Source organism: Hypomesus transpacificus, chromosome 23 (genome assembly GCF_021917145.1).
Source record: "Hypomesus transpacificus isolate Combined female chromosome 23, fHypTra1, whole genome shotgun sequence".
NCBI classification, from domain to species: domain Eukaryota; kingdom Metazoa; phylum Chordata; class Actinopteri; order Osmeriformes; family Osmeridae; genus Hypomesus; species Hypomesus transpacificus.
The window spans coordinates 9418947-9437897 of record NC_061082.1 but is presented as its reverse complement, the minus strand read 5'-3'; the positions used below and the strand labels follow the sequence as shown (position 1 = coordinate 9437897).

General features: G+C 40.2%; 1 protein-coding gene across 4 annotated transcripts; it reads right to left on the bottom strand.

The window, feature by feature from the left end:
* Positions 1–919: 919 nt before the first annotated feature.
* On the bottom strand, positions 920–18876 carry LOC124485088. 4 transcript variants are annotated; one of them, XM_047046407.1, is made up of 4 exons: positions 18629–18876; positions 17724–18090; positions 1991–2175; positions 920–1499 (listed from the first exon to the last, which is right to left on the bottom strand). In XM_047046407.1, the coding sequence occupies exons 2-4, from the start codon at positions 17853–17855 to the stop codon at positions 920–922; spliced, it is 897 nt and encodes a 298-aa protein (XP_046902363.1). In that variant the 5' UTR covers positions 17856–18090; positions 18629–18876. The 4 variants fall into 4 exon arrangements, with proteins under 4 accessions (XP_046902363.1, XP_046902362.1, XP_046902364.1 ...); XM_047046406.1 differs by lacking the exons at positions 17724–18090; positions 18629–18876 and adding an exon at positions 2626–3514 and having other exon boundaries at positions 920–1343; positions 1422–1499; XM_047046408.1 differs by lacking the exon at positions 17724–18090.
* Positions 18877–18951: the final 75 nt, after the last annotated feature.

Genomic DNA, 18951 nt, shown 5'->3' with positions numbered 1-18951 from the left:
AGCATTTTATCTGGCCTTTCTGGTTTTGATCTCAGTGTCGCCTGTAATTTGGCTGCTGATTTCAGACCCAATGTTCAATTGCTTTTCTTAACTTTGGGTTTTATGTAATCCGTTAATGTTTGATCTTTTAATGGTATTTTCACAGACTACATTGTATACAGCATGTGTACAGAGTTTATGGCATATTGATTCGACTGTAGGCTATAACAACAAGTTCACAAAATGATGTTTTAGGTTTGTTGAAAAGGAAGTGTTGGAATGGATGGCTTTTAAATCACCTCCTATAATTAAACAGATTACCTCATTGCTACAACTTGAGCTACAAGTCTGAGCTCTTTGAGTTTCTTGTGATAGGAATAATCAAATTCTAAAAAGGATAACATCTTGTTTCTCCCAAATGCAATCGTTTTTCGAACTGTCTGCACGTTGGTTAAAGGTACATTCTCCATCTGAGCCTGTGACCTGTCGATGCATACTTGAATAAACAATGTGCAACTGAGTTATTGGTTTATTTGATTGCAAAATACACCCATCATTGTAGGTACATGTAGGATTACAGTTGCCACATTACAGTGCACTAGGTTCTCATTTACAGACAAAACACAACATGGTACATTATACAAAGTATTACTGCTGCTTCCCCTTTCATTATTCACACGTAATATAAAGTATTCAAACATTTTGCACTTCGGGATACCTCAGCGTGCCTGCAAACCTTTGCCATGCTGCTACTGTACACATGAAGCCTAGTTGCTAAACTTACATTATAAAACATGGACAATTTTCCTTATCTATATAGCTCTCACAATGCTACACGTGTTTCCTTATTCCTTTCTTTACAAGAAACATACAGACTATCAGCTACAACACTTGTCTTCCTGTGTACCTTACTGCAAGAAACTGGACGACTCACATACATTCACTGTCCAATGCCAAATTCACTCAAAACTCTACAGCAGCTTTGATACCTCGGTTTTAAATCTGTGATCCCCGTCAAGGCATCCTGAAGAGCCTGCTCTTGTTCAGGCGTCAGAGCAACCGGAGGTGGTTCTACGATGACAGCCCGGTCTAGGTCATCATTATCAGCTTCAGCTTGCAACCGAGGTAGCTGAATATCATGTCTTCCCAACATCGTTTCCAAGCTTTCCTCTGTGTACGGATCCTCCCCAAAGACTCTCTGCACAGCTGTGGCATTTTGGTGAATGTTTCCAAGCATGCCATCCATCCAGATTTGATTGGGTGTGCAGTTGTGCTCTGTGCGTAGACTGTGACTGTTCCATGCAACTCTGAAACAATCCAATCTATTTTGGATTTCAGGCAGGTATGTCTTGTGCAGTGAAAACCTATGGATGTGGTCATTTGGATCCAAAATTAGGTCTTCCTCAAAAGAGTAAAAGAGATTGTAGAAACTGTGGACTGACCTGGATGAACACATCTCTTCAAAGACGTTCAACCCGCTGGTTATGAACCGATCTGCCAGTGATGTGGCTACCACGACCCTGTCCATTTAACAAAGTCATTAGCAGTGCAACCAAAGTGTTTTCACCTCCACAATCTGACCTCACTCTTGATGGGACTCCATATTGACAAGTGGCTCTGACAAAATGTGAAAGCACAGTTGTAGCAGTGTTGTTTGTACTGCATCTCAGGAACGTGATCACACGAGAACGACCATCAATTCCAGCGTGGGTCACAAACCCCCATCTAGGAGTGTTGTTACCAAAAAAGGAAAAATGTATTTAATTGTACAGTCATCTTAATTTTATATGAATGTACCTATAAATTAAAGACAGATGTGTACATGCGGGCTTAATTCATGGACTGTCATTTAAATGTTTCTGTGGTTATACTACCATAATTCTAAATCAAGTTTCTCTATACAAATCACAAGAACATGTTATGTGGTCACTAACACATTGACACCAAGATAACTGAGAATACGCACTTGAAATGTTAAACCAAATAGCATTAACTAATAATTTGTGATTACCGTATGAGACGCATGTGGCCATCTATGTGCCATAAACTGTTTGGAAATGGCACATGATAACTGCGTCTTGCAACAACGTTGCTCCACCTCTGGGCTGCTGCAGCTGGGTCCACCCTGGTCAGCATCTCACGAACCCGTCTTCTTTGAACCGTTATCCCCTCAGCCCGAAGGTATCCCTGCATCATCTGCATTTGAGAAATCAAATGTATTAAACAGGCAAAATCATACCGTCAAGACTCATCTGGGTTTTTTTGTGGAGTTGAAGGCTCAGTTACGCGATTGTGGCCGGGTCCCATGGAGCCTTCAACCTGGCTAAGCTTATGACAATGTGGCAGTTTGTCCTAAATTCTGTTTGCTCAGATTTACTTCCTGGTTAAGGAAATTAGTCTAAAAAAGCAGTCTGGCTATTTGGACAGGTCTTAGATTAAAACATGCCTGACGCAAACTTTGCTGAAGCTGTGAGACTGTAGCAGTGACAAATTCATATAGAATAGGACACTGGAAAAGGTGGTAAAAACAAGCTCTTAGTGTAAGACAATATTAAATGGTGTAGTGACCAAATAGGTTTCATATTATTTATAAATGTTTTATGTAATGAATATCGTCAGGAATTATAAAAGGCCTATAATAATTACCGTTATGCCTGATTGTGGACACTGTTGGTGTAGTCTGCTTATGTGTTGCTCAAGCTCATCATCGCCAATAGTTCTGAATCGATGACGCAAAGATATACCCAACAATATGGATTTTTTGTACAGATAGGAGGATGAACAACCCATGTTCCTGGCCATTGCTTTAATGGTAAAACCCTGTCTTTGGAGCACTTGTATCTGAGCTCTGGTGACATTAATAGATGGTCTCCCTCTTTGGCCTAAAACACAAAACATGTTTTACTTAACAGAAAAAAACATATTTTAGAAATATACCGTAGTTACACTTCTGTATCAAAATAAGTTCAACTGAATCTATCTAGCTAGCCTACTGCTAGCCATAATGGTCCTAGAAAATTCATGAGGTTTAGGAAGTGCTGCAAAACTTGCATTATTTTAAATATTTATTACAAAACACAGCAGTTATTATACTAATACTATCTGCAACAAATACATACAATTCATTTTTACGCTTAAACACATAGCTACCTGTTCGACTGCATGGAGCTTGGTAAGACAAGCTAGCTGGTTCATGTGAATCGATGCATGACTTCAACTCATTCAAACTGTCTATAAGCTCACGAAACGTTTCAGGTCTGAAATGGTGTTCTACTCGATACTTTACTCGAAGTTTGCAATTACTAAAGAAATCATTTGCAATTCACGGTGTCCTGCGGATCCTTGGTTCAATGCTCTTTCAATTGTTAAAATTCTCCTTCGGACTTGATTCAGTACACGCGCCGCCATGTTAACTAGCATTGGTTAATTGATAAAACGGCTTGCCGAATATAAAATAGAACATGCAAATATAATCCCGCCCCCATTAAGATCATTAACATACATTGTTGATATCCAGAATTCAATTCTGGATATCAAGAATTCGAATTGTTGATATCCAAAATGCAATTCTTGATATCCAAAATTCGAATTGTTGATATCCAAAATGCAATTCTTGATATCCAAAATGCAAATTCTTGATATCCAAAATTCAATTCTTGATATCCAAAATTGGAATTCTTGATATCAAAAATTCGAATTTTTGATATCAAGAATTCATTGGTTAAGTGATAAAACGGCTTGCCATACAGAAGAAGCTAGAAGAAATTGGCGGGATGGCTAACCGAGCAACAGGAGTTCCAGCATCCCAGCTTTTATTCAATGGGTCTGAGGATAAATTTGACCTTTGGGAAACGCGGTTCCTCGGATATTTACATATTCTGAAATTAAAGGAGACTGTCTTACGAGAACCAGGTGAAGCAAGTGATGAAGATAGTCGGAAGAATGCCGACTGCTATGCCGAGCTGGTAAGGCTAATAGACGATAAAAGCCTATCGCTAATCAGACATGAGGCTGCTTATGATGGCAGGAAAGCCCTACGTATACTCAAAGAACATTCTGCAGGGAAGAGCAAACCACGGATTATAAATATGTACACATCATTAACCAAACTGCGTATGGCAGACAGTGAGACTGTCACTGACTATTTGATAAGAGCAGAGAACATCATTACAGCATTAAGAGAGGCAGGAGAGACCATAAGTGATGGACTGATCGTAGCTATGACGCTAGGCGGACTACCAGACTCGTTCAAGCCGCTAGCTGCCCATGTGACACAAAATGAAGATAGTGTTACATTTGCAGACTTCAAAAGAAGACTACTAGTTTATGAGGAATCAGAGAAAATGAAAATGACAGAACCAACTACAGACAATGTGATGAAAACATACACAAGACAGGGCAGAGGCTATAGCAAGCCACATAATAACAGAAAAGAAGAAGATGCCAACATTACTTGCTACAAGTGTGGAATAAAGGGACACAGGGCGAGAACATGTTACAGAAAAGTGTGCTGCAATTACTGTAAGAACAATACGCATGCAGAGTCACTTTGTAAGAAAAAGGGGGGACAAGATGGCGTCAGAAAAGTTGCAGAGGAGCAAGATGGCGACCAAGACCACTTCTTCAAGGCCGAATATGTCAAGAGTGATAGACCAGCAGGTAACATGCAAATGAAAGGCATCATGGTGGATGCGGGGGCGACTTCCCACATTGTGAATGACATCAACAAGTTCAAAAGCTTTGACAACTCGTTCCAGTCAGAGACCCACTCAGTGGAGTTAGCAGACGGAAGCAAATGCAGTGGAATAGCACAAAAGAGAGGAACGGCGGTGAAACATTTTCTAGACAACGCAGGACGACAACACACAGCGCAGCTACGAGATACGCTCTACATGCCATCGTACCCACATGACATCTTCTCAGTGGCAAGAGGAACAAATGGAGGAGCGACAATCACTTTCAAAAAGGGGGACAGTCGCATGGTCACCAAGGGTGGTAGCAGGTTTGACATCCATGAGGAGGGAAACTTGTACTACTTACCAACTGTTGAGAAGGATGTTGATCAATGTAAAGGGTGTCATGATATGCAAACGTGGCATGAAATATTGGGTCATTGTAATTATGAAGATGTAAAAAAGCTGCAAGGTGTTGTGAAAGGCATGGAGATTAAGGGAGGTGCATTAGGGTTTGATCAGTCATGTGATGTGTGTACACAGGGAAAGTTCACCCAGACAAGAAATAGGGAGCCAGATAGGAAGGCAAAGAAGCCCCTAGAACTAGTCCACACCGACTTAGCCGGTCCCATGCGGACACCAAGCATAGAAGGACACAGATATGCACAGTCCTTTACAGACGACTACTCAGGCACTATGCTTGTATACTTCCTAAAATCCAAGAGTGATACAGTGCAAGCTACAGAGAGATTCTTAGCAGACATAGCTCCTTATGGAGAAGTCAAGTGTATCCGTTCAGATAACGGCACTGAGTTTACAAGTCGAGACTTCCAGACACTGTTAACAAAAAATAGGATTAGACATGAGAGGTCTGCGCCTTATTCACCCCACCAAAATGGCACTGCAGAGAGAGGGTGGAGAACACTCTATGATATGAGCAGATGCCTACTGATAGAAAGCGGGTTACCAGATAAGCTATGGAACTATGCTGTACAGACCTCCGCTTATGTGAGAAACAGATGCTACAGCAGGCGTACAAAGAAAACGCCATACGAGCTATTCACAGGCAAGGTACCAGACATATCCAAATTGCAAAAATTCGGATCGATGTGTTTTGCCTATAAGCAAGAGAAAAGCAAATTGGACTCCAGATGTGAGCAAGGGGTTTTTATAGGCTATGATAAAAACAGCCCAGCCTCTCTAGTATACTATCCAGAAGATGAAAGGGTCCAAAAGCACAGGTTGGTGAAATTCACCACTAAAACAACCAAAGAAAGGGAGACACAAACATCTGAGTCACACACAGAATACGGGGATGTACACTCTACTGTTGACAACAGTGGAGAGAATGTTGTTTATGAGAATGTGGAAAATGTACCAGTTCAGGGTGTTCAAAGTGGTGCTAGTGAGGCCACAGAGACTGTGATCAGAAGGTACCCACCGAGAACCAAAAAGAGACCAGCTCATCTACAGGATTTTGAGACAGATGACAAGCTACACACATGCATGGACTCTTGTTACAGAACAGTGTGTGACATACCTCAAACCTACCAGGACGCCATTGCATCAAGCAAAGCAAGGCAGTGGATGAATGCCATGAGAGAGGAAATGCAATCTCTGGAGGAGAATGAGACTTTCAGCCTTACTCGGTTGCCACCAGGCAAACAGACAGTGGGGGGCAGATGGGTTTATGCACTTAAGACAGAAATGGATGGATCTGATAAATATAAAGCGAGATTCGTAGCAAAAGGCTACAGTCAGAAACCAGGCACTGACTACGAGGAGACCTTCTCACCCACAGCTGATATGACAAGTGTGAGAGTGGTCATGCAAAAGGCTGTACAAAATAACCTAGTCCTACACCAGATGGACGTTAAAACAGCTTATTTGCATGCCCCAATTGATCGTGAGATTTATATGGAGCAACCTGAGGGTTATGAGAAAAAGTCTGAAACAGACGAAAAACTAGTGTGTAAATTACAAAAATCTCTCTATGGTCTAAAACAGTCAGGGAGAAATTGGAATGCCATGTTGCATACATGTTTAATTGAGAATGATTTTGTACAGAACCCAGCTGATACCTGTGTGTATACGAAAGAAAAGCACAACGAGAAAGCAATCCTAATCATATGGGTTGATGATCTGATCATAGCAGCTAGCAATGAGAATGTTCTGAAATATGTAAAGGGAATGCTCACTGAAAGGTTCAAAATGAAAGACTTGGGAAAGCTGAGATATTTCTTGGGCATAGATTTCGAACAGACAGATGGTGCGGTCAAAATGTCACAGGAGAGATATGTGAGCAAAATTCTAGATCGATTCGGAATGCAGGATTGTAAACCTAGAGAAACTCCATGTGAACCAAAACTTGAATACACAGAAGCTGCAGAAAAAATGAAAGACCCAAGAAAGTACAGGGAGGCAGTAGGAAGTTTAATTTACTTGTCCACATGTACCCGACCAGACATAACTTTTGTGGTCAGTAAACTCTCCCAACACTTTGCTGAACCTACAGTAGAACACTGGAACACTTTAAAACAGGTGTTCAGGTACCTCAAAGGTACAACAGAAAAAGGATTATGTTTCAGGAGAAATGACACAGAAAAACTAGGCCTAAGAGTCTACAGTGATGCTGACAGGGCAGCAGATCCAGCGGATAGGCGTAGTACATCAGGATATTGTGTCAGTCTAAATGAGGGAAGCTCTTTGATATCCTGGAAAACAAGAAAACAACCAACAGTAGCTTTATCCACTTGTGAGGCTGAGTACATGTCCTTAGCATCAGCCATACAGGAATGCATCTACTTAGAACAGCTACTCAGGGGTGTAGACGCATACCAATACGCACAAACAAAGGTGTTTATTAGGAAAGTTTATTTTGGAATATTGTCCTACTGAGCAAATGATTGCTGATGTCCTGACAAAGCCACCTACAAAGTTAAAGTTACAAAGATTTACAAGAAACATGTTTGGTACTTAAGAGTGCAAAGAGTATTTTGTTTCTTTTCTTTAAGATAACAAGGTTATCAAATTCTGTTACTTTTGTTTTCATGCAACCTAATGAGATAAGAGCGAGTGGGGGTGTTAAACTATCATTATGGATGACGCTCTTATATTACGGTAATAGCATTGGCTGTTGTGTTAGAGATCTGCCACGTATGACGTATGTTGTTGAGTTCTCTTGAATGATGCACAGAGACGGTTGGACATAGCCGGTGCACAGAATAACGAATAAATACTTACAAAACTGACGCACCGCTCATACTTCTACGCTAAGTTATGCCAGTGCAACTCTGATAACTTAACAATATGTCTGCGTTTGCACCTCCCGTCCACACTAATACGGCGTATTCGGACACTGAAAACTGAGTTTTTGGAATACGCTCCCTTAATCGGGGACATTTGAAGATGCTGGGTTTGCGTAGTAGTGTGGATGGGGTCCACGGAGCTTTTCAGATACGATGACGTTCAGTTGCCATGGCATTGGGGGTACCTTAGCTATAATGTCAAGATGAATATGGAAGGTGAAAAAAATAAGCTGCTCCATCTCTATAATTTATTTACCAGTTTAGCTAGGGAACTTCAGGTACAAGTATTATCACTTAATAGATAGGCTACGCGTTACTCCTACGCAGAAGGCGAGCGTTAGGCACACAGCAATAGACAAGGTAGAGAAGACGGTTTAAACCAAACAGAGCAGCGATTCTTGGAGAGACCTGGCTGAACAGCTAGCTGATGGGGCAATTTTAAAACACCAAATAATTTTGCCAGAGGATTATGTAAACAGGTCAGCATGGCGGGAGGGAGGGGCAGGAGTGGCGTAACCATGACAACGATTGTCATGTACCCGTGTTAGTGTGGACGGCAAACATTTGGAAAACGATATGAAAACGCTTGTGTGGACGGAGATCGTTTTCAATTCGAATACGCGTATTTGTATTTACCCGGGGGGTTTTCCATCAACGTCAATTAAGGAAAAGCGAGACTTATTTCGCCAAGTCTCACTTATTTTAGCGAGAGTTCCGTTCCATTAAGGTGGATTATTCTAGTTCTAGCAACGTAACCAAGGTTCGGAACTAGCCTGGGGTGCGTTTCCCGAAAGCATCGTAAGCCTAAATTGATCGTAGAGTCCATCGTACGATGGATCTTAGTTGTACGGGCCGTTTCCCGAAACCATCGTAGCTAAAGAGGCACTTGAAAATCGTCGTAGATCAACGAGAGCTCCAGACCAGTCGTAGATCGCTAAGTGCATCGTAGCACAGAGACTCAGTGGAGACACGCGTAGGCCGACAATGAAAACTACATTAAACTCATGCTGAAAGTTACTTCCGATGGAAAATAAGATTTTTTTGGTCCTCTTTTTACACCAGTTACGCTGGAACTGGGATATTTCTTAGTGAACCATACAAGTTTAACTGCCGAAAAAATATCAGAATCCGGTTTATCCTGAAGTAAATTTAGGTTACACAAAATAATTTGATTTAGTGGGTTTGGCGCATGCAATGAAGGTATTAAGGTAAAACAAATGTCAGTCTTATTCAAAATACTATAACATTGAAATATGGCTGTTGTAATGTGCAATAGAAACTAGAAATGCATTAACGTAACGCTTTTACGATAACAATAACACAACAACAATTGAACATTGAAGATATTTATTAGAATTATAGGGCTGGTAGCACGCCAAGCCCGGTGGATGAAGAGGCTGGTGGCAGAGCCGAGCCTGATGTTAGGAGATGGTGGCGCCCAGGAAATGGAAAGACTCCACAGGGTTGACTAGGAAGTCACACAGGGTGAAGGGGCTGGGAGGGAGTGAAAACTCGTACGAAAATCATAAAAGCCATTGAAGATAGCCTAAGTACTGCACTGCAGACTTGTCCCCTCTGATATGGGGAATTGGATGTGGTCTGAGATGTGGCAAAGTAATGCAGTTGTGACAGCCTGCACAGATCTTGACACTGAGGCCTTGGCGAGCCCATGTCCATCTCCAATAACCTCCAGAAAACTGCCAATGGCATAGAACCTTAACACTGCCAGTAGTTGGGTTACAGGGGTCCGTGCAAAGGACCTCCTTGTTAGCCTCTGCAGGTCTGCTTCTATGTGGTTCAGGAGCATCATGATATCATGATGTCATCTGACATATCTTACACTCATAATGAGTGTAATTGATCAACCATCAATTAAAGTAGAGTTGATTATTCATGTCAGAAACAATGATTCCATGTTGAAGACATGGGGTATTCATTACTTATGTGTTTGTCATTTGTCACAATGTCATTTGTGGCCAATATGTGATAATTATGAGATTGCAAACATGGTCTTGGGAAGCTGTTGGCCTATGCAAGATTGTAGATATAGTCAGCACTAGAAAATAAGACAGTAAATATGTTGGATTGAGATGCTTGTATTTGTACATTGAATTGTTTAGGATGCTAGCTGGGACATGCCATGTGTGATACCATTCATATGCATGGTTTTTAACCTTGTAGTTCAATCAAGTAGTAAATATAGGACTCATATATATATGCCTATGGAAAGTGGAGTACCAAGAAGAGTTAAAAAACAAGGAACAAGTAATTTGAGAAATAGTTGTTTTATGGGAGTTTGTTCTCCCTGCTCCTGTTCCTCACATGGATCTATAAGGTGAAAAGACATGTAAGGATCGGACAGCTAACACTGAATATATGATACAATACACAATTCAGCCTTTACTTAATTTAAATAAACATTGTATGCTTAAGGCTATAGGGTAACCTAAATTTGACACTACCTTGTTGATTGGGCAGAAGAATAGGCACAGAAATGGAGGGCCTTGTGAACTTCCTCACCTCAATTTGGAGACGAGCCCACTTAATTTCCAAGACCTCCTATTGGTATTTAGCACCCTGTGTCGCTGATTGCAAGGTCCTAACACCGGTGTAAAACTCAGATGCAGCATAGTTTGCACGTTCACCTTATTGTCTTTACCTTCATGTAGCATCACATTGAAAAGTACTCAAATAAGTAGCCTATAATAAATGTAAAGTTTTCTGTAGCTACAGAAAATATTTTTTTGTGTACCGTAATTCGTCAAATATTTTGGTTAACGTTTTAATTTTAAAGTCTTCAAGTTGCGTCAGAAGAATCACATTTCAGTACAATGGACAGCGTCTTGTTAAGTGCAACTTAAGAGATACATACGATGGTTCTCCTTACGAGCATGTTTGGGAAACGCACGTTAGAAATAACGATGGATCGTTATTTTCATCGTAGAGAACCCTCGTAACAGCTACGATCCATCGTTATCGGGAAACGCACCCCTGATCCGTGTCAGGCTATAGGTCAAGCTAAACTAAAATGTGTTGCAAATAATTTCAAACAGGCGGAAACAGAATCTTAAAAGACAGTTCCGTCGAGTAAATTCCTGCGCGCAAAGCACTTTAGTCCGTGTTCGGAAACGTAAATTCTGACTTTTTGAAGTGCAGACATGAATGATTCAAGTGTTTAGGCCTACTTCATCTCCCAAAAATATATTAATTTAAATTAACAAGTTAAGAAATAATGTAACTTTATCTGTTTTCAAAAGCCATTGGTTAATTGACATAAAATAAGGCCTTAGAAACTAAGCAGAGCGTCAAGACAAGTTACAATCAATTATGGCGTATTCGTTCTTTGACAAGCCTGTGGTGGATGAAGGTGCTCAGATTATACAGAGTGTTTATCCCACCAGCCCCAAGGGTCTTCAGAGACAGAAGTAATGCTTCCCTGACCAGTATCTGTGGAAGAAGTATAGGTTCAGCAGGCCCAGCATAGTTTATCTAGATAGATTTGATTGTCATTCTTAAAAAACTGACATAATATGTATATATATAGAGTAGAGAGAGTAGACTATAATAGTAGAAAGGAGGGTGGTAGACTGCAGTCTATGTAGGTAGGCCTAGACTATGTAGTCTGCTGGAATCACACACAAGGAAGCAAACCCACTGTAGTCAAGCCTTGACACTTTTCAGTCTGTCTGCATCTGTCTATGTCTTTGCATGTGGGACGTTCTTGAACTATGCCAGGAAATATAAAGGGTATACCTTGCTACCCACTGTAGTCAAGCCTTGACACTTTTCAGTCTGTCTGCATCTGTCTATGTCTTTGCATGTGGGACGTTCTTGAACTATGCCAGGAAATATGAAGGGTATACCTTGCTCCAAAGCAGTACCTGAATATTGTCATCAGTTTTCTAGGTAATCTTGAAACACAAAGAATCAAGGAGACTTTTTAGTCAATTGTATAAAGTATTTTCATTGTTTAAAGTAGTGAACAAGTGAATCCCTATTTTGAATCCCTATTTTAGTCATGGTTATCTTTCCATGTTATCTTAAAGCTCAGCATTTAGCCTATTACTTAATAAATGCATGTGGCAAAGTCTTTTTGAAGTAATTTATTGATTTTGTTCAAGATTTGAAGACAAAAACATTATTGGTCCTCATCAATTGCAATTAACCATGGCCTTCTTCAGTGTTTTGAATTTTATCCTACAATTTTCAATTGCTGCCACGTTCTTTTTTGGGCTATTATTCTCAATCTCCTCGGCCATAGGCTAGCCTACTGTCAGAACGGTTTCAGACAGCTCATCAAATTACGCTAATTATTAGTAGGCCTAAATGCATATATATATGTTAAGTAGATTTGGTAGGTCCACAATTTACGCATTTTAACGTTCGTAATGGTTTGACAAGTTGTCTCCCTTGCCCTGTTAATTGCGGTGACATTGCCCTTTTTGAAAAAAAAAAAGAAGAAAACTCAAAATCAATTTACGCTGCTGAAACAACACCTCTCTGCTGCTTTACGCTTTGCTTTTTGCGACATAACTCCTCTTTTCGACGATCGCCTGATCTGGGCTGCAGAGTCTAAGCTTATTGAGGTCTAGCTTGAATTAGTGTTGGCTGTTAGTGGAACGGAACGTTAGTGGAACGGCTTGAGGCTTATGTCTAAGTTGACGTTTACCCAAGTGAGACTTATTCGTGTTAGTGCGACTTGCGTTAGCGACGTTGATGGAACACCCCCCCCGGGCTAGTGTGGACGGTTCCAGAGCTAACGTGAAGAAAATTCCATAAGGCTACTATCTTAACAAAGAAAACAAAAAAACCTACCTGTGACCTGCCTTTGCTCATCCCTCAAGCCAGAAAGTGTTGACAGGCTACAGTTTATTTCCAAAAACCTGTAAACTAGTCTTTTCTGCATAGTTCTGAAATGTTCTCATTTGGTTAAATTCTGTTATGGATTTTTCTTTTTTTTAAATTAGGTTAAAATCAACAAATAATCGTGATCATTAATCGTGATCTCAATATTGATCAAAATAATCGTGATTATCATTTTGGCCGTAATCGTGCAGCCCTACAACAGACATTTGGACGCCCAGTATTGTGCAAAATTAGCCGGGGTTTAGCACCGCTAAGACCGGCCTCTTAGCCTATGTGTTCGGCTGCCTAAACAACGCGTATGTTTAGGGACCATCAACAAATTACACATTTAAAATTTCAAAAGTCAATAGCTTTTCAACAACATGAACTAGGAAAATAACAATTATGTTTAACTATGCAAAATATATATGCATACACATTGCACAGCCTCTTTTGTTTATTTTCATATCAGGTTGTAACAAAATGTTTTTGAATTCAAAAGAAATCTTCAAACTTCAATAGCTTTTTGGTCATGTGACCTATCATCCTCAAATCCATTTCAGAGTGTTCATTGACTATCCATACATATTGCACAGCCTTTAGTTTTTTCATTTTCACCTCAAACTATTTTCAGTGAATTGTTTAGTATTTCAAACTTCAATAGCTTTTTGGTCATGTGACTTAACATCATGAAATTAGTTCCAGAGTGTTCATTGACTATGTATCCATGTTGCACAGCCATTCGTTTTCTCATTTTCACCTCAAACAATTTTCAGTGAATTGTTTAGTATTTCAAACTTCAATAGCTTTTTGGTCATGTGACCAATCATCCTCAAATCCATTTCAGAGTGTTCATTTACTATGTAAACATGTTGCACAGCCTTTAGTTTTTTAATTTTCAACTCAAACAATTTTCAGTGAATTTCTGAAAGTTTGAAACTTCAATAGCTTTTTGGTCATGTAACCTATCATCCTCAAATCTATTTTTAGAATGTTCATTGACTATGCATACATGTTGCACAGCCTTTATTTTGTTCATTTACATTTCACATTATTGTAGATGGATTTTTGAATGTTCAAACTTCAGTAGCTTTTTGGTCATGTGACCTATCATCTTGAAATCCTTTTCAGAGTGTTCATTGACGATGCATACATGTTTCACAGCCTTTAGTTGTTTCATTTTCACTTCACACTATTTTCAGTGAATTTTCTAGTATTTCAAACGTCAATAGCTTTTTGGTCATGTGACCTATCATACTCAAATCCATCCAGTGTTCACTTATGGAGCTAGAAAGCTGACAAAAGTATCTGGATTTGAATATGAAGGATCTGAAATATTTTTGTGTCGAATTTCATAAAACTTAAATATTTTGCCGTTGAATATATAATATCTGAACTATACTTTTCTGCAAAGTCTGTCAACATTCAATCGACCATAGCCTATTCCGCGTCAAACTGTTGTGGAACATCTTCAGTCGCTCTGACAAAAGAACAGGAAGGCTTTCATAATTCCACAGTTTTTTAGTCTGAATAATCACAGAAAATGTAATATCTGCAGATCAGGCACGCAGATTCATACTCTTTGATCGACGCATCTTGCAGTTAGCACTTCAGACATGACTGTTCCACAGACGAGAAAGAGGAAAGTAAGTCAACGTTGCCCAAGTTTTCCTTTCAGTGGCCAAAGCACCCTTATGAGACATTCTCTGACTATAGTAGTTAAGTCACAAAGATCCTTCTGCAAACATGATTATAGCTAGCTAGATATGCAAGCTTTTTACCTACATCTAGCACCAGGCAAAAATCTGCAGATCTTTTTGGGCTTGTATAGAAATTCGCTCTCGCAAATGTACGAGTGGGTAGGGGGGTTTGAGTCGTGTAGTGCTGCATTCACTTGCAGTGGGATATTAGAAATTCGCTGTGGCAAATGTCCAACTCAGCGGAGTGGGGAGGGGGGTGGAGTCGTTTCATGCTGCATTCGCTTGCAGTCGGATATTAGAAATTCGCTCTCGCAAATGTCAGATGAGCCACAACTTTTCTTTGTTGTTCAAAGCTGCCAACTGGGGTGGCAAGGCTATTTTTAGGGTGGCAGTTGCCACCCCATGCCACCCCGGTAGATCGGCTCCTGGCTTTAATGCAGCAGTTGGAAATCAACAAGTACAGAGCTCTAGGGGTTTTCTACGTTTTCCTATGAGAAGGTCTGTGGGTTTCTCCCCCATATTTTCTTTTAACGATGTAGATGCAATTTCCCGCATTCTGGTGCATTTACCACAACTATTTACTATAGTTGTTATACATATACTGAGGGGCTGAACATTAAAATATTTTGAAAACTAAACTTCCCAATAAGCAATGGGTCATCTTCAACTACCTGTCACCTTTCAGCACTCAACTCAGCAACAGAGCTGTCTCCACTGCCCATGCATGCTGCCCCTGCCTCTGACTCACTCTCAATCTCAACCACCTATATCAGGAGACATGGAGATGCATTGAGCATTCTTTCATATTGATAATAATAAGCTTAATGTAGATTGTTCAAATTAAGATTTCTGAGATGTAAATCATGTTATCAGCATATCAAATTCACAATTGGTATAGGTTTAGTAGCCTAATAATTATGTAGACTACGTAAAAAAATAGCATCTCCCTAAAGCATGACTGGACAGTTCAAAAATGATCAAATGTGTGTTCAAACCTGTAGTCTTTTCCACAGATCCCATCCTTAATATGTAAGCTTTCAGAAAATACATGGGTTAGGTGGTTGAATCAGTTTCCCTAAATGGCACAGCCCAAAAAAGTATCAGCCATATACTCCATTTACCAATACCAAATTTATTATGCATGGGCAGCAGTGTTGCCAGGTCCGCGGTTTTCCCTCGGAATTGGGCTACTTTTAAAGTGTTGCCGCAGGTTGACTTTTTGTCCGCTGGTTCGGGTAGACCTATTTTGCATGCAAATTATATAAATGTCTTTAAAATAAAAATCCATATTTTAAATGAAATAATTTATTTATACCCAGATTCTACCAAACTGACTCCAGATCAGCACATACATGGGACATGCCCACATACACACACTGTGCGTGTGCACCCGTGCCTAATGCTCTCAGTCTCCTGAGAAAACCTCCTGAAAACTGCTTTTAATGCTGGCATACTTAACATTTGGTGTTACTTTGTGATATTACGATACATTTGGCAATGATAGCAATGCTGTTTGACTTTAAAAGCAGTGTGTATGGTTTGGCCGGGGCATATTTTGAGTTCTGATATTGGGCTGGTTTTTGGGCTGGTTTTATTGGCCTTTGGGCTGGTTTTGATTGGCCATTGGGCTGGCTTTGTCACACAGACCTGGCAACCCTGATGGGCAGCATACTAATAAGGAGATAAGGACGTGTCTCTTGTCTCATTAGATAACATCCTGAGGGTATAAGCTTTCAGAGGATATACGGTTTTAATGGTTGAATCAGTTTTGCCTTCATGATACAGACTAACATGTAGCAATAAAATTAGTTGGCAAGTTGAGCACCCTTGTTTAATTTGGAAGACAATTCTGAAAGAAGGTTTTTTTTTCTTTTTTTTTCAGTTAGCTAAGGTTAACACCAGATTAGCTCACGGTTGTTATGGCAATAAAAAAACACAATTATTTTGTAGCTACTTGGAAAAAACCTCCTTGTCATCTCTTTCTGCCTGAAACAGACGCCTAGGTTCAGACCCAGATTAAGAAATCAACAAATGCTGTTCCACTTGTAATGGGTAAATAAAGTATGGTATTGCCTGGTGCTAGATGTAGGTAAAAAAGCTTGCTTATCTAGCTAGCTATAATCATAATGTTTGCAGAAGGATCTTTGTGACTTAACTAATGCTACTATAGAATCAGAGTCAGAGAATGTCTCAGAAGGGTGCTTTGGCCACTGAAGGGAAAACTTGGGCAACTTTGACTTACTTTCCTCTTCCTCTCTGTGGAACAGTCATGTCTGAAGTGCTAGCTGCAAGCGTGATGCGTCGATCAAAGAGTATGGGAGTTGAATCTGCGTGCCTGATGCTGTTTGTCTAGAAACGTGGAGTGGAATTCTATTGCTATGGGTATTCTCCCTACCGATAAAGTGGAACGGATTTGATTGTGAGGCAATGGAAAGAGGACTGGACTTGTACACCAGTCATGCACTAATATTTTGATCGCAAATGTGGGAGGGGGGGTTTTAAGTGGGGGGGACGTGACCCCCCAAGTTACATTGCGGCAACGCCCATGCCTACACCAAACATACAACTGTTAACAACCAAGTTGTAGACAGAAAGTACTGTTTGTAGGGAATACTGCTTTGGTCGAACTCTTTTTTGTCTTTTGGTGGTCGTGAAAATCTAGAAATCCTTCAAAATGTTGCTCTCAGGAGAGGTTGATGGGGTGGAGGGAATGATGACAAGTTGGATGGAGCGATGCATGTGTATTTGGTGGAGGGGTGGATGGATGTGATACTGCAATTGTTATTCTATATTATTGTATATATATATTTTAAATATATCCATATCTGAATAATCAAATTCCCCTGTTTTCCTTGTTGCTTGCCTCTTTCAAAGCATTCAAATCTTGTTGCGACTTAGTGACACGTACTCAATAGTATATTTTGTCATCCAATTCGCTAGGTGGCGCTGTCAGATAAAACGAGGGTCCTAGAACTGCGGTCCTGAAACTGTGGTCCTGAAACTGCAGCTCTCCGGCCCTGCTGGTTCATACTATTGCCTTCAGCAAGCCTACCTTTTTCTTCCCATATTAGAAAGTGTTGACATTAGCAGCGACCACATGAACTAAATATGGAACTTAAGAACTCTGGGATGCACGCAAAGGTGTCTTTCATGTATGTAGCTAACTATAAAACTTTATTGGCATGTTCCGTGATGTAATTAAACTGTAATTAACCCACCTGTGACACTGTTGCGTTCGCCTCTGGCTCCTCCATGTTGAATGACTCCAGAGAATGCGCCGCAATAGAATCTTTTGCCCAATTATTGGATGGTCGAGCAGAATTCTGATTTGCAGATAAATAGTTTTGCATCCGTAAAAAAGTGTTGTATTATGCAATTTATTTTTCTCAGTTTTTCTGCTCCTGCAAATCTTTTTCTGCTCCGGCAAATCGTTTTCTGCTCCTGCAAATTATTATTGACCCTAATTTGACTCCATAATCGCGGCGCTTCCAGGCGCTTCGCTTCCAGGCGCTTCGCTCCCAGGCGCTTCGCAGCCAGTGTGTCCCTGGCGCAATGTTCCCTTTTGTGCTCGTGCCCTGTTCGTATCTGCAAGCACATTTCCAGGCAACTTTTCTTGACGTAAGCAAATACATGGGATGCAAGTTTACCCATTTCGGATTGGTTTCAAACTTAGCAAAAATCAGGAACAATTATTAGATGAAAAAGCTAGTAGTATGACCCAAAGATTATTGGGGGAGATAGTTTTGGAAATGTTGACTGGAGTTAATAGAATAAAAACGACTGGACGAGCCGGGTACCTAATCGGAAATGCAATACCACCTACACCCACTGGGGCCGTTGCCACGAGCCGAGGGGTGGGGGTCTGGTTGATGATTGTGCCATTTAATAAACTATGAACTAATTTTCACTACTGCTTTGAGGTTAGGGTCAGCTGAGGGTGAACTAAAATATTTAAATAGTTTAAGAATAGTCAGTCAGTATATGTAGAGCATTTACCAATCAACTACAGATTGACAATAAACAAAGTATTTCCAAAACATCTCTGTGCAATAGGATGAAACAGGAATATTCAGGTGTTGATCAGTTAAAGCCTGAGCCTCCGAGTGTAATGTCTCATTCTTACCACTAGATGGCCCTCTTATGCTCTTCGAAGGCTTTTCATGCTGCATTCTTCAGCTCAATTCAGTTTTTCAAAATACAAAATAACTAAATAATCCTGCTATCAAACAGTCCTGCTAAATCTAAAGCAATTTATCACAATGTAAACAGAATTAAACGGATGCATATACGTTTAGTATTCAATTTCGGAATTAAACTGTGTTGTGTCTTGAGCTTCCACACTGAATCGAAAAAACAATTTGTGTAACAAGTCATTGTAGGCAGAAAGAAAGTGACAGTTTGCCTCATTGAACTATGACGCACTGTGAGAAAATTGCCCTCCCACAA

What these genes read in the sequence shown, in the direction of transcription:
- LOC124485088 (XM_047046405.1), bottom strand. Translation starts at nt 2,877, where the DNA reads ATGTTTTGTGTTTTAGGCCAAAGAGGGAGACCATCTATTAATGTCACC. An exon ending in GTCCACAATCAGGCATAACG is followed by an intron (nt 2,176 to 2,625) that starts GTAATTATTATA and finishes TCTCAAATGCAG; the next exon opens with ATGATGCAGGGATACCTTCG. An exon ending in GGCCACATGCGTCTCATACG is followed by an intron (nt 1,500 to 1,990) that starts GTAATCACAAAT and finishes TTAAATGGACAG; the next exon opens with GGTCGTGGTAGCCACATCAC.